At 38.4% G+C, this 13,203-nt stretch overlaps 1 protein-coding gene across 1 annotated transcript in view; it reads right to left on the bottom strand.

Moving 5' to 3' along the window:
- Positions 1-704: 704 nt before the first annotated feature.
- Spats2 (spermatogenesis associated serine rich 2) overlaps positions 705-13,203 on the bottom strand; it is a 52,810-nt gene continuing 40,311 nt past the window's right edge. Inside the window, exons 10-13 of the mRNA XM_047550992.1 lie at positions 10,404-10,513; positions 7,101-7,203; positions 4,180-4,385; positions 705-2,980 (exon numbers count right to left, since the gene is read on the bottom strand). Of these exons, the coding sequence (XP_047406948.1) occupies positions 2,669-2,980; positions 4,180-4,385; positions 7,101-7,203; positions 10,404-10,513 (731 nt within the window). The 3' untranslated portion in view covers positions 705-2,668. The remainder of the gene's footprint in view (positions 2,981-4,179; positions 4,386-7,100; positions 7,204-10,403; positions 10,514-13,203) is intronic.

The following is a 13,203-nucleotide window of genomic DNA, read 5'->3' as shown; positions in this document are numbered from 1 at the left end:
ACAAATCAGACTTAAGATAAACCCAACTTCTCTTCATTGAAGTCAAATTAGCAAAATTAGAAGAATATGTACATGAGATACTAAATTAATTTTGGGTTAGATATATTAAAATAAGCCCTGGGTCAATCCCTAGCACTGTAAACACACATACACACACACACACACACCACACGCTTTCTTTCTTTCTGGTTTTTTTTTTTGTATTTCTGGGGATTATTCCCAGTGTCACTCTACCACTGAACTACAACCCCAGTCCTTGCTAAAAATTATTGAGGCTAGCCTCAATAATGTGATCCTTCTGCCTCAGTCTCCCAAGTCACTGGGATTACAAGTGTGCACCACTGCACCCAGTCAAACACACATGTAATACACATAGGATTTTTATTTAAAAAATTTTTTTTAAACCTATATGTTTGTGTGTATGACATTTGTGCTTTGAAAAAGGTCCAGAAGAATGATTATTAATAGTAATCAGCCAGAGGAGTAGAATGGAAGATGGGAGATTTTTTTCTTTTTACATTTCTGTATTATTTGGTTTTTATATATTCTTTTGGTACTGAAGATTAATCTAGCCCTTTTTATTTTTTATTTTGAGACAGGGTCTCACTAAGTTGCTGCAGCTGGCTTTCAATTTATGATCTTCCTGCCTTAGCCTCAGGAGTTGCTGGGATTACAGGTGTGTACCAGCATGCCTGGCCTTATTTGGTATTTTAAATACTACCTTTTAAAATTTAAAACAAAACAGTGGGGAAAACCTCATAATTTTCAAAGTTTTTATGGTCATCAAAAATCTTCAAATTTTTTATAAGGAGATTTTAATTTCAATGTCAAGGCAGTTTTGACAAATATGTTCATTCCCATCTGTTCAAGTGGTTAAATGCAGTCTTGCCTGGATTCAGGGATAGGTTTCTTAATCTTTCAAGGTTGCCTCAATCTTTAGATTTACTAAAAAATATAGGCAAGCAATTAATCAGGAGAGCAGGGTTTTTTCCTAACACCTAGCAGCTTATGGTGTTGGACAAATTCCCCAAAATGAGGTGATCAGTCCCTTGGAAATGGTTTCCCCAGTATTCCTTGACTACTGTTTTCTTTACCCAAAGACACACCCACCCACACACATGCGCTCTTTTTCAATCTGTTCAACCAACCTGAACCCTGGCAGTTCAGCTTCAACCACAAGAACCATGGAAAGCCCTGAGGCAGCTAAGTTCTGCACCACTGCCACTTACAGCCTGAGCTTGGGAGACACACGTGGGAGGAAGGAAAACTCTTATTAAATCACAGATGCTGGGGGTGGGGTGGATTGGAGGGGCCCAGCACCAGCGCTACCTGCTATACACAGGAGTTCAATTATACAATTAAATTCACTACCCCTGTCCAGGGACAGGGAGGCAGAGAAAGGGGTGCCAATATAACCTTTGATTGCCTGGGAGAGTAGAGTGGCTGGCAGCTGTGGTTTTTCTAACCTGCTAAGTCCTCCTTTGCCAAGTCACCACTCTCTATCGTATGGATCCTTTCTCACAAGGAACAGCTGCATTTGCTTATCCTGGCTTTCACATTTTAATTTGATCCTAAAGCTAAGCAGCAGTGGACAAATGACTTGAGAATCAAACCCCTTCATTTAACACAGAACAAGCAGTCCAAGTGACTTCTACCCCAAGGAGCCCAAAGAGAAAGATACTGAAATGAAATTTCTTGCTGCTATGAAACAAATGTGGGAACATTTATGCAGCTGTTTTAATTTATTTATCTATAAAGATTGACTGCAACAATTTTTTGATGGGTAATACCATAGATTAATACCAATTATATTTCTATAAATTTGGTTCAGGATCAGAACAGGATTCAGTAAAGGGGGAGAACATTCATTTAAAAAAATCCTCAAACACTGAAATGAAGAAATGTCTTTTTTTAAACTTAAAAAAAACTTTAATTAAATGCTACTTTCCATAGACTTCCTTAGACTGGTTTACAGTCTAAAGTACAGCCAAGTACCAGGAACAAGGCTTTGGGCATTTTGAAGAAACTGCAATTAAGCTATGGTGCCAAGCAGGGGACTGAGACCCTGATTCAAGCGTCAAATCTCAGGCACAATCTGATAGAGGCAGATTCTCAAATGTTTCCTAGTGTTCTCTCCTTTTCACCAATTAACATTTCCCTTTTCTGGCTAATCCAGTGTGGTACACAATCCCCTCAATTGCCTCTTCTGGTTAAACTGTTATTTGGAGGGAACCTGGCAGGCACCTGTGGCTTCCACTTAGAATGAAATGATGACAGGACTAGCTCTAATCCACTTTCTCCTGAGATAGTCTCAACAATGGGGACTTGCTGAACAAGGCCTCTTCAGGCAGTTGGAAGACTTGGTGTACTGGGAAGAATGTTGCTTACTCTTGGGAAGCAGGGAAATAGTTGCCCCTGATTCCTGGTGGACATGACCAATCAAAATCAGTCCATATCACTGGGAAAGGTCAGAGGAAAAAAAACAGTTCCCCTCCAAAAACGATAATGAGGAAATAAGGAGAGAATAAACAAAAAAATATTTAGAATGGCACAAAAAGTGATATGCATAAACTTCTTTTTGTTATTAAATCTAACTATAAGTTTTCTAAAGTCCAGTTATCAGGTTGAATTAAGTGGGATACAGAAGAAAGGCCAATTGGAATTTCTCTCAAGAGTTCATAGCTTCAGGCTGAGAGGTCCTGGGTTTGCGCTGGGGGAGCCCCTTTTTGAATGAGGGCTTGGGTGGACAAGCCTCCATGCTGGCTCCAGTTCCATTGGTCCCTGCAGAGTGAGCCTGGCCCCACTCACTAGTGTTTCCAGGTGCCTGGGGTGGAGCACTCTGATACCTAGAACCAGATGAATACCAGGAGCTATTTCTGTAACGACCCATACTGTCATGTCGCCCTTGGCTCATAGGGTCACTGGACTTTTGGCCTTGAGGCCTGAAGCCTTGTCCTCCTCGTCTGTTCCCCGACAATACCTAAGGATAAAAGAATATAGTGTTCAAGGTACTCTGGCATTATGATACAACGTTTGCTCTAGTTTAGTTCATAGGAGTAATCTGAAAATGTAGTCGGGGTACTCATGTTTAGGACTCAAATTCTGTCAGCCAATCTGACCTAGCTACTATTTCTGCTTTTCACTCATTGACTTTTCACTGAAAAGTAGTTAACTTCACTTTACAGGAATAAAGCTAACATGGAAGAGAATCCTTTGGGTTGTTACAAGCTCTTAATTGGATAAGTTACCACAGGTCTGAGTTTTGTAGATCTTAAGTCATTTAAGATAATGAACACTTGGAATAATAAAATAAGCTCCATTATAGTCTCCTTTGCTATATATCACAAATCACAGATTAAATTATGTTGTGGTAGACCTTTCGCATTACAATCCAAAAAGCTTATGTCCTCTGGGATTTCTTTTTTTTTTTTGTCCTCCAGTTTCAATGTTAAACCAGTTCTGAAGAATGTATTGACAGCATTGTCTTGGATTACTTTTTTGTTTCTCCTTCGAACTAAGAAAAAGAAAGTATATGGTTTACTCTTCCACAGTTCTTCTTCTTCTTTTTTTTTTTTTTTTTTTGGTTAACAGGGATTGAACCCAAGGGCATTTAACCACACAGTCCCAGTCATTCTTATTTTTTATTTTGGGACAGGATCTGGCTAAGTTGCTGAGGCTGGCTTTGAACTTGAGATTCTCCTGCCTCAGCCTCCAGAGCCACTGAGATTACAGGCCTGCGCCATTGTGCTTGGCTTTACTCTTCCTCTAAAGTGTTCATTCCTCACCGCAACCAGTTTCACTTTCTCTTCCCCTGATACATTACATTAAGTTTCTAGGGAGCTGCTGCCTACATCCTGGAGAATTTGCAGTGCTTGTCTATCTTGAGATGGTGCATGACTCCCAGTATGACTAATTACCAGGCTATCCTACCTAAGGGGTGAGGATTACTGCCAACACAAAAAAAGTCAGAAATTTTTAGTAACAGGAAGTCTAAACTAATTGATAGTTTGAAATATCTACCAAATGCTTTCTTAGGAAGTAACTGGGACTAGAGGGAGGAAAAATAGGTATGGAATGGGAACAGACAGAGGAAGGTAGTATACTGAGCTATTAGCACTTAAAATTCTAAACTTGGGGTGTCCTTTCTCTTTCACATGTTCAGTGTGGAAGCCAGGTTACCTCCCGATGAGGCTGGTAGGGTTGGCTGCTGTTGGCTGTAGGAGTCTCTCCTGGTGCTGAATTTCTCTTGTTAGCACCTGTAAGGCTGGCAGCAGAGGCACAGGTCGAAGAGGAAGCAGCAGAGGCATCACTTGGGTCACTCAAGGACACAGATATAACTGAGCTACATCGTGATCTGTTTGAATAGCTGTTCTTTGGATGGGACACTGAAACAGAAATATGAAGAATATGTGGTCACATTATGGAAAAGCATATGGAGTAATACTTCCCTTATTTCTCCATTTCAAAATGAACAGTTTAAGATAAAGAACTATCCACTAGAATAGCATAAACAAAAACCTATAAAAAGGATAACAGGAAGGAAAACCTCCATTTTGTTATCTTTCTTCCCTCCTTTCAAATCCTCACTGCTTGGTAAATGCTTTTTTTTTTTTAAATTTTTTTCGTTAATGGGCCTTTATTTTTATTTATATATTTACTTATATGCAGTGCTGAGCATCAAACTCAGGGTCTCACATGGGCCAGGCAAGTGCTCTCCCACTGAGCCACATTCCGAGACCCCAGTAAATGAATTCTTAGAGATAGGGAAAACAGTTTAAGATCAAGTTACCCATGCTGCCTGTTGAGTAATGATTTCCTGGCATTTCCTACTACCTAAACTCCTGGCTATGCCTCCCAGAAGCTGACTAAACCTGGGAACAATAGTATGGGCCATATGTTCGGTTTCCTATGCAAGGAACATTCTAAAGTACACACTTTGCAAAGAAAGAAAAAGGTAAATAAATCAAATCTTTTCTAAATCCTTTTAAAAATGTGAATGATGCTAGGTAAAAATAATCAAGATCAGTTAAATATGAAAAGAACTAGTCTTTACAACAAACATGTATCTTGCCAAATTTCTTTGTGTAAAAATAACCCCCAATCCAAAATACTAATCTAAATGAAAAATGTAAATATTTTTAATTCAAATGTTGTCAGATGCAATAGTTTAAAACTACTCCCCAGCCTTAGCAACTTAGTGAGACCCTGTCTCAAGATCAAAAGGACTGGGGAATGTAGCTCAGTGGTAAAGTGTCCGTGGTTCAGCCCCCAGCCACACTGAGTCTCCCAAAAGTCCCCCCAAAAAACAAAAAAAGCACCACTCCCCAGATTTTCTTATTGGCTTTGAGTCTGAACTAATGATTAGTTAACAATCACTACCCTAAGGACAATATTTCACTTTTTTGGGATGAAATAATCCAGGGCCTTATACATGCTGGGCAGGTACTCTATCATGGAGCTATACTGCCAGTCCTATTTCACTATTATACTGAGAAAGAACAGAGGGTTTAACCAATATGTCACTATAAACTCATTCACAGATACTGTACCCTCACCCCACTTTTTAGAAAAATTTTAAAATTTTAAAATGTTCTAATTAGTAGTACATGACAGTAGAATGCATTTATACATTTTGATAGATCATACATAAATATAGTGTAATTTCTCACTTTTCTGATTATACATATTGCAGGATCACACTGGTCATGCAGTCATACATATACATGAGGTAATAATGTCTGTTTCACTCTACTATCATTCCTTCCCCCATACCCCTTCTCCTCCCTTCACTCCCCTCTACCTAATATAAAGTAACTCTATTCTTCCCTATCCCACCTCACCCCTTATTGTGAATTAGCTTCCGCATATCAGAGAAAACATTTGGCCTTTGGGTTTTGGGGTTTGGCTTATTTCACTTAGCATGATATTCTCTGACTCCATCCATTTACCAGCGAATGCCAGAATTTCATTCTTCTTTAAAGCTGAGTGATATTCCATCATATATATATATACACCACATTTTCTTTATCCATTCATCTGTTGAAGAGCATCTAAGTTGATTCCATAGTTTAGCTTCTCCCTGACTTTTTAAGGTTATTATTTAAGGACCTGTTATATGCCAGGGAAGGCAGGTATTGCAGGTATTGTTATCTCTACTTAAGGAGTAAAAAATCTAAGAGATTATAACTTTGAGGTAAGGATTCAAACTTGCTCTGACTCCAGAGTCCCACGTTATTTTACACTATGTATTTTACACCTCTCAATTCAGCAGAAAATAGTGCTGCTTTATTTTATTTGTATATATATTTTTTTGGGGTGCTGGGGATTGAACCCAGGGGCACTTAACTACTGAGCCACATCCCCAGCCCTTTTTATTTTGAGACAAGGTCTTGCTAAATTGCTAAGGCTGGCTTTGAACTTGTGATCCTCCTGCCTCAGCCTTCTGAACTACTGGGATTAAAGGTGTGTACCACCACACTTGTCAAAAAAGTGTATTTTATTCTTAGGGACTTAGTAAATACTCATCTTCACAGTTTCAAGTATCTGTATCCACAGATTTCATAAATATCCCAGAATTACATTTTTAAAAAAATTTTTAGTTGTAGATGGACACAATGCCTTTATTTAATTATTAATTCATTTTTATGTGGTGCTGAGGATGGAACCCAGTGCCTCACAGGTACTAGGCAAGTACTTTACCACTGAGCCACAACCTCAGCTCCCAGAATTACTTTTCACAAAAATAAACAGACAAGAGGCACTGAGTAAGTCTTGGTGGAGAGGCCAGTTAGCATGCCAATCTCCTCATTAAGAAAAAGCAATCAGCCAGGTGTGAGACCAGTTACTTGGGAGACCAGTGTAGGAGGATCACAAATTCAAAGCCAGTCTAAGCAATTAGTGAGATTGTCTCCAAATAAAATAAAAAGGCTGGGGATGTAGCTCAGTGGTAGAGTGCTTGCCCAGCACATGTGAGACCCTGAGGTAAATCCTTATTATTGCACCCAAAAATTAAAAAAAAAAAAAAAAAAAAAAAAAAAGGGCGAGAGGCAAAAGATAGGAAGGACACTACCTCTATTGCCTAGAATCTCTCACCATCTCACCTTGTCCAAAGGAATCAATGCTCTTCTTTAGAGTCTCTACATCACAGGTGAATCGGGCTACTCGTCCCAGATCCTCATCATATTTACGTTCACTAACAAAGTGCTAGAGAAAGGACAAAGAAAAGCCTCCAGGTTAGACAAAAATTAAAAAATTGAACCTATAGCTTGCTACGCACAGGTGGAACAGAATTATTTTCAACTTTCTTCTTCTAACTTCCAAGTTTATTAAATCGTTATCATATTACCAATACTGAGTGATCAAACAAATACACTCATTTTCACAAGGCTCAAAGCCTGGGAGTTTTATGAAATGCTATAGGATGGCACATGTCTCTATTCAGGAGGCTGAGGCAGGAGAATCACACACTGAGGCCAACATGGGCAACTTAGTGAGATCCTGTCTCAAAATAAAAAATAAAAAAGGACTCAAAATATAATTCAGTGGTAGAGAGCCCCTAGATTCTGTTCCCAGTACCACAATTGAAAGAAATAAAGAAATGCTATATGATGTTCAAAATCCAGTAGGTATAATCAAGAGAAACTTTAGGAAAGAAAAAAAGAGAAAGAATTTATAGTGGAGGACCATCTTTCCACCGTTGGGCTATTTTCCATATTGTTCCATTTTATATAGAAACAGAGGCAACAAAAATATTCATGAAGCTACAACAATAAATCCCATTTAGATGGTTTGGTATTCTTTAAAAAGAACTTCCTTAGGAAATCCACTTCACCTTTTTAAACACAGGATTTCAGGTTCTTGAAATAGAAACATTTCTTGAGACTGAAAATCATTCATGTGAAAAGTCAGTTTTTTGTAAACAAGAAAAGTTTATACTGCAAGTGATTTAATCCTTTTAAGTGGACTGAGCTGAGAAGTAACTAACCCCTTGGGTTAAAAACAAAACAAAACAAAAACAAAAACTATACCATAGAAATATTGGAAGTAGAAACATGTCAAGAATAAAGGTGGGGGCTGGGGAGATAGCTCAGTCGGTAGAGTGCTTGCCTTGTAAGCACAAGGCCCTGGGTTCGATTCCCAGTTAGGTGAAGTCTAGAATCTTTTTTTTTTCAGATAAAAACAAGATGAGAAAGAAAAATTAAGGCCTAGATATAATTTGGAAGAACTGAAGCCTCGTAGCAGAGCAGTCTTCTTAACTGGGGGTGTCTACTCCCACATCAAATGCATCAGAATCTTTGGGATCATCCAGAAACACAAACAGGAGAAAGGAGACAGAAAAATTACCTTTGGTCCTTGAGTCCGTAAAATTTCTGAGTACACTGTGCCTTAGGAAAGTATATGAATCTCTGTTTTTTCTTTTGTGGGCGGTGCTGAGGACTGAACCAAGCTCTCCCTGAGCTACACCCCCAGTCCCAGATGAACCTCTTGCAAGAGAACTTCAGAAATATAATATCAGTCTGAGATTAATTCTAAAACAAATTCTAGGGTTTGTTGAGCCAAAGACAAAATGGGAATGACAGAAATAAAATGATCTGGAAATAAGACATTTAAATTGCACAGCACCCACTTCAGCACACTGAAAATGTAGAGAGAAACAGATCCTTAGTCAGCCTGCAGTAATATTTCTAGCAGCTTTTCAGCCACGTGGGAAGCGGAACAGATGAAGCCTCTGAGAGCCAGATTTCTCATCTAATTCCAAAGGGGTTTCCGGTTTCTCATAGATAGCTGAATGAGACTGACTGGCATCAATGTGAGGAAGACATTCTATAAAATTTTGTAATACAGTTTCAGTTAAATGAGAAATAATTTTAAAATTTGCTTTATTTGGCTATTTCACCCTAGTTGATATTTTTTGTGTGTGTGTGTGGGGAGTACTAGGGTTTGAACCCAGGGACACTTAACCACTGAGCCACATCCCCAACCCTTTTTATTTTAAAACAGGGTCTCACTAGGTTGCTTAGGGCCTCACTAAGTTGTTGAGGTTAGCTTTGAACTTGGGATCCTCCTGTCTCAGCCTCCAGAGTAGCTAGGATTACAGGTATTTGTTACCATGCCCAGCTCACCCTAGTTGATTTTCTAAGGGAAAGAAGTGAGAACAGTAACGCTCCCCAAGTCTGTGTCAAACACTGGATCAGAATGGTAACAAGGATCCTCAAAAGGTCCGAGATGACCTCCACCCATGTTTTTATTTTAAAAAGGCTGCTGCAAGCCTCTGTAGCAAGTGTTCCTCTCAAATATAGCAATGAAGCTTATGTATTCACAAGAGTGGTGGCTATGATCTCAAGAGGAGAAAAGGCCAACTCTCCTTGTTCATACAGTTTGCCATTTATAAACAATTATTTGGAACACCAGTGTCCAAAACTACCCATGAATATCCCAACCTCTTGTGGGCTCACATGCTTAGTCAGAGAAACACTGTTCTTTATATAAGAATTTAAAAGGCATGAATATCGAACCTCAGTAACCTTTTAGATTACAATATAATCAACAATTATCAAATTTTCTCTATAAAATCATAATTAACCAAGAAAACATTATTTTCTGAAGACCTGTTACGTGCCAAGTCACTGCGGATATAGCAGTTCCTGCCATTGTGAAGTTCACAGTCTGGAGGGAAGACAGATTAAGCAAATGCACATAAAGATGTAACTGCATGGATATCGTAGTCAGGGAAGCCAGGAAGGATGAGTAGGTTAAGAATGATTGGTGCACTCAGAGGGAACAGAAGAATGTTTTGGACAGATGGAAAACATGCAGTGGCCTTCTAGTAGGAGGGAGCAGGAAGAATTGTGGAAAAGAACTAATTAGTGCTAATAAGCTGGAGTACAAAAGAAAGAGGGTAAAGTAAGGATGGTGTGAGAGCTAGCCCATGCAGAGCCCTGTGCACTGTATGAAAAATTATACTATTTATCCTAAAACTACTGGAAAGTCCGAAACAGACTATTGTATTTTTTGAGGAACAGACGGGAGGTGTTGGGAGAGGGGACAGTGGTAAAGTGGATGGAGAATCAGGTAAGAGGCTATTACAGAAGTACAAGCAACAAAAGGTGGTAGCTTGATCATGATGGTGGTAGAGATGAGAAAAGGTCAGATCTGAGATTCAGTGGGAAGAAAAATGAATAGGGTCTGCTGACAGATTTAACATGGGAAATGGAGAAATTTCCTAAGGTTTCCAGCTTGGACAAGTGGATAGGTGACAGTACCATTTATAGAGAAAGGGAACCTGGAAGAGGGCCAGGTTTGGAAAGGGAAGGTCATGAATTTGATATATTAGATATGGCCATGAATTGCTACATTAGCCTCCTGTGGGTAAGAAGAAAGGCAGAAAGGAGAAGAAGTTTTACTTTGATATCAGCTCTGAGCTCGACCAATTGCTCCTCTGACATTCGCACAGCCACATCAGTCATCTTCTTTAGAAGTTCAGCTTTCTTTTGTCGGCTAAGCAAAATTTCCACTGTAGAGGGAAAAAGTATGAATCTCAGATTGCTACTTAATAGGATAAAGAAGAACTAGAAGTATAAGCCATGCAATGTATGTATTTGGACAGTCAAGGGCTTAGATGCCTACCCATCCAGAAAAAGAAAATACTAAAGGTTCAGTTTCTCTTCTGGAGGGTCTTTGAAGGCAGTTAAAAGGTAAGCATTTTTTTTATGAATCACAAAGACTCATACATAAATCATTTGTCCTTGCTCTTCTTCTCAGTTAAAAAAAAAAAAAGTCAAGCATATAAATTAAGAGAAATACATATACAAGGTAAAAAATTCATCTAGACTAAATGGGTATTTAATGAAAAGTAAAGTACCCTCCTACTTATGATTTTGTAGTCCCCTCCCTAGAGGGAAATATTGTTAACAATTTCTTATGCATTATTTCCAAATATTTTCTATGTATATGCAACACATACCTTTCCTCCTTTTGCCCCCTCCTCAAAAATGGGAGTCTATCATCACACCATCCTCCCTTTACCTTAGCTAGCTTTATATCTTGATGTTCATTTCCTATTCATATATATCATCTTCATTTGGTAATACAATGTGAATATACCATAATTATTTACCATGTTCCCTAATGATGAATATTCAGGTTGTTACTCTGTCCCTTTAGAAAGACCTTCTTTGGTACTTTAATATGTTCCCTAATGCAGAACTCAGATACAGCCATGGCAAATAATAGAGGATTTAAAAAACTCAAGTTGGAGATAAAGAACAGTGGTACAGAAACTGCTGAGCATGCGTGAGACCTGGTTTCAATCCCTAGCACTGCAAAAAACAAAAGCAAAAAAGACCAAAACAAAAACAAACAAAACAAAACCTTTCCATGCACAATGGGCCAAGGCTAAGAAATCCTCCCAGGAGGCAGAACTAGAACTGTCAGATAAACTACCCAAGGAACTTTATCATCAGGGCAATGACTCTGCTATGCCTATCTAGCAATATTTGGTCATGGCTTTTCAAGTGAGAATTCTTACCATGATTATCCTCTTATCTACCTATGTAATTATAGAGGAAAGGGCATTTAAAAATTTTAATTTATGGAATCTGACCACAACATACCACATCCAGACCTTATGGAAGATCTTAAATTACTCAAAAGACCTGGCTTTCAACTGAATATACTAACTAGATGGGACTCTGGAGGTGTTGCCATTGAGAAGAAAGTGGGCATGTTCTCATTTTAGAAAAAGGAAGGACATTAGGTAGTGGAAGGGGAAGACTGTGGCAAAGACTTAGTTGGCTAAATATTCCATTCTCCTTTTCTTCCTATCAGAAAACCAATATTGTTGTTTTTACCAAACCAATGTGCTTGGTAAACACTTACCAGGAGGCTTTGCTACAGATTAGATGGTCATGCACTGTACAGTTTAATCACTGAGATATAAACAGAACTCACAGGGGAGAGTTTACAAAAAAGCTCTTTAAAGGAGTTTTCTAGTATGTAACATTTTGCTCCTCCTTGACTGAGGCCTTAGGAGTTATCTTTTGACCAAAAATATACTCCAAGGATGGCTGAGGAGGATAGAGAAACTGGGTTCCTAACGGCATCTTGGAGATGCCTTGTCAGTCCTTGATTGGCTCCCTCTGGATTTCTCAATTCATGAAAGAAAAGTAAATTCACATTTATTCAAGTCACTCTGTTGCATGTTGTTAAACTCAATCCCTGATACGCAGAATCCCATACCCTATTGAGAAATTAGCTACATTTATGGTAGGAAAAACAGAATTTTCAAAGAGCACCACGATGTATTACATAGAGTCGAATGTCCTTAGCAAGTTTACTTCCTTAGCCCAGCTGTCACATACATGCCACCCGTGGGTTGCCTACACCCACACTGGGTTATATCAGTCAGGACATACTTTCCCAATAAATTAGGAACATGCTTGCAAAGGTTTCTTAACACCAAGGCCTAACAGCTACAAATGATCTATTGGTCTAGCTCCCAAGATAAAACCTATTTGCCATTCTTATCAACTTCTGTTTCTGTCAGCTATAGCTTTCTTAGATTTTATGGCAAAATTATAAAGGGCAAAATAAAGAAAAAGTGTGCAGTAAAGATTTCTACACATATAAGATAACTTAGAGAACCTAATTATATGAGGCTGGACAAGTCACATTTCTCCCAAAGAACAAGTTTCTTCATTTATGAAATGAAAGCAAAAACAAAAACAAAAATACCCTGCCTGAAAGGGTTGATGTGGAGATCATGTGTGAACATGAGTGAAAAAAATCTCTGAATTAATAGTTTATTTAATAAAACTTTAATGTGTACAGAAGTACCTTCTTAATAGAATTGGTAAAGGAGTCATTACATTGTGTCACTGAGGAACAGCATTTTCAGGGAGAAAGGAGATAAGGACATTCAGATTGATGAAGTTAGGTAAAATTCCATAGCTCTGAATTTGATAAAATAAGATTGGCAAGAGTTGATAACTGATTGAAGGTGGGCAATGGGGGTTCATTATATTTAGCCTCTCTATTTGAAATTTGTTTGAAAGTTTCCAAAAAGGATATAGTTTTAAAAGAACCTACTTCTCAAAAGCAAGTACTATGTCTTATTAGTTTCAGTTTCTCTGAACCTTCATCTTCAAAAACAATATTCAGATATGAGATTAAAGCTGTCATATTTAGAAATTTCAAGATGTACTG

Source organism: Sciurus carolinensis, chromosome 4 (assembly GCF_902686445.1).
Source record: "Sciurus carolinensis chromosome 4, mSciCar1.2, whole genome shotgun sequence".
NCBI classification, from domain to species: Eukaryota; Metazoa; Chordata; class Mammalia; order Rodentia; family Sciuridae; genus Sciurus; species Sciurus carolinensis.
This window is presented reverse-complemented; position numbering and strand designations above follow the sequence as displayed.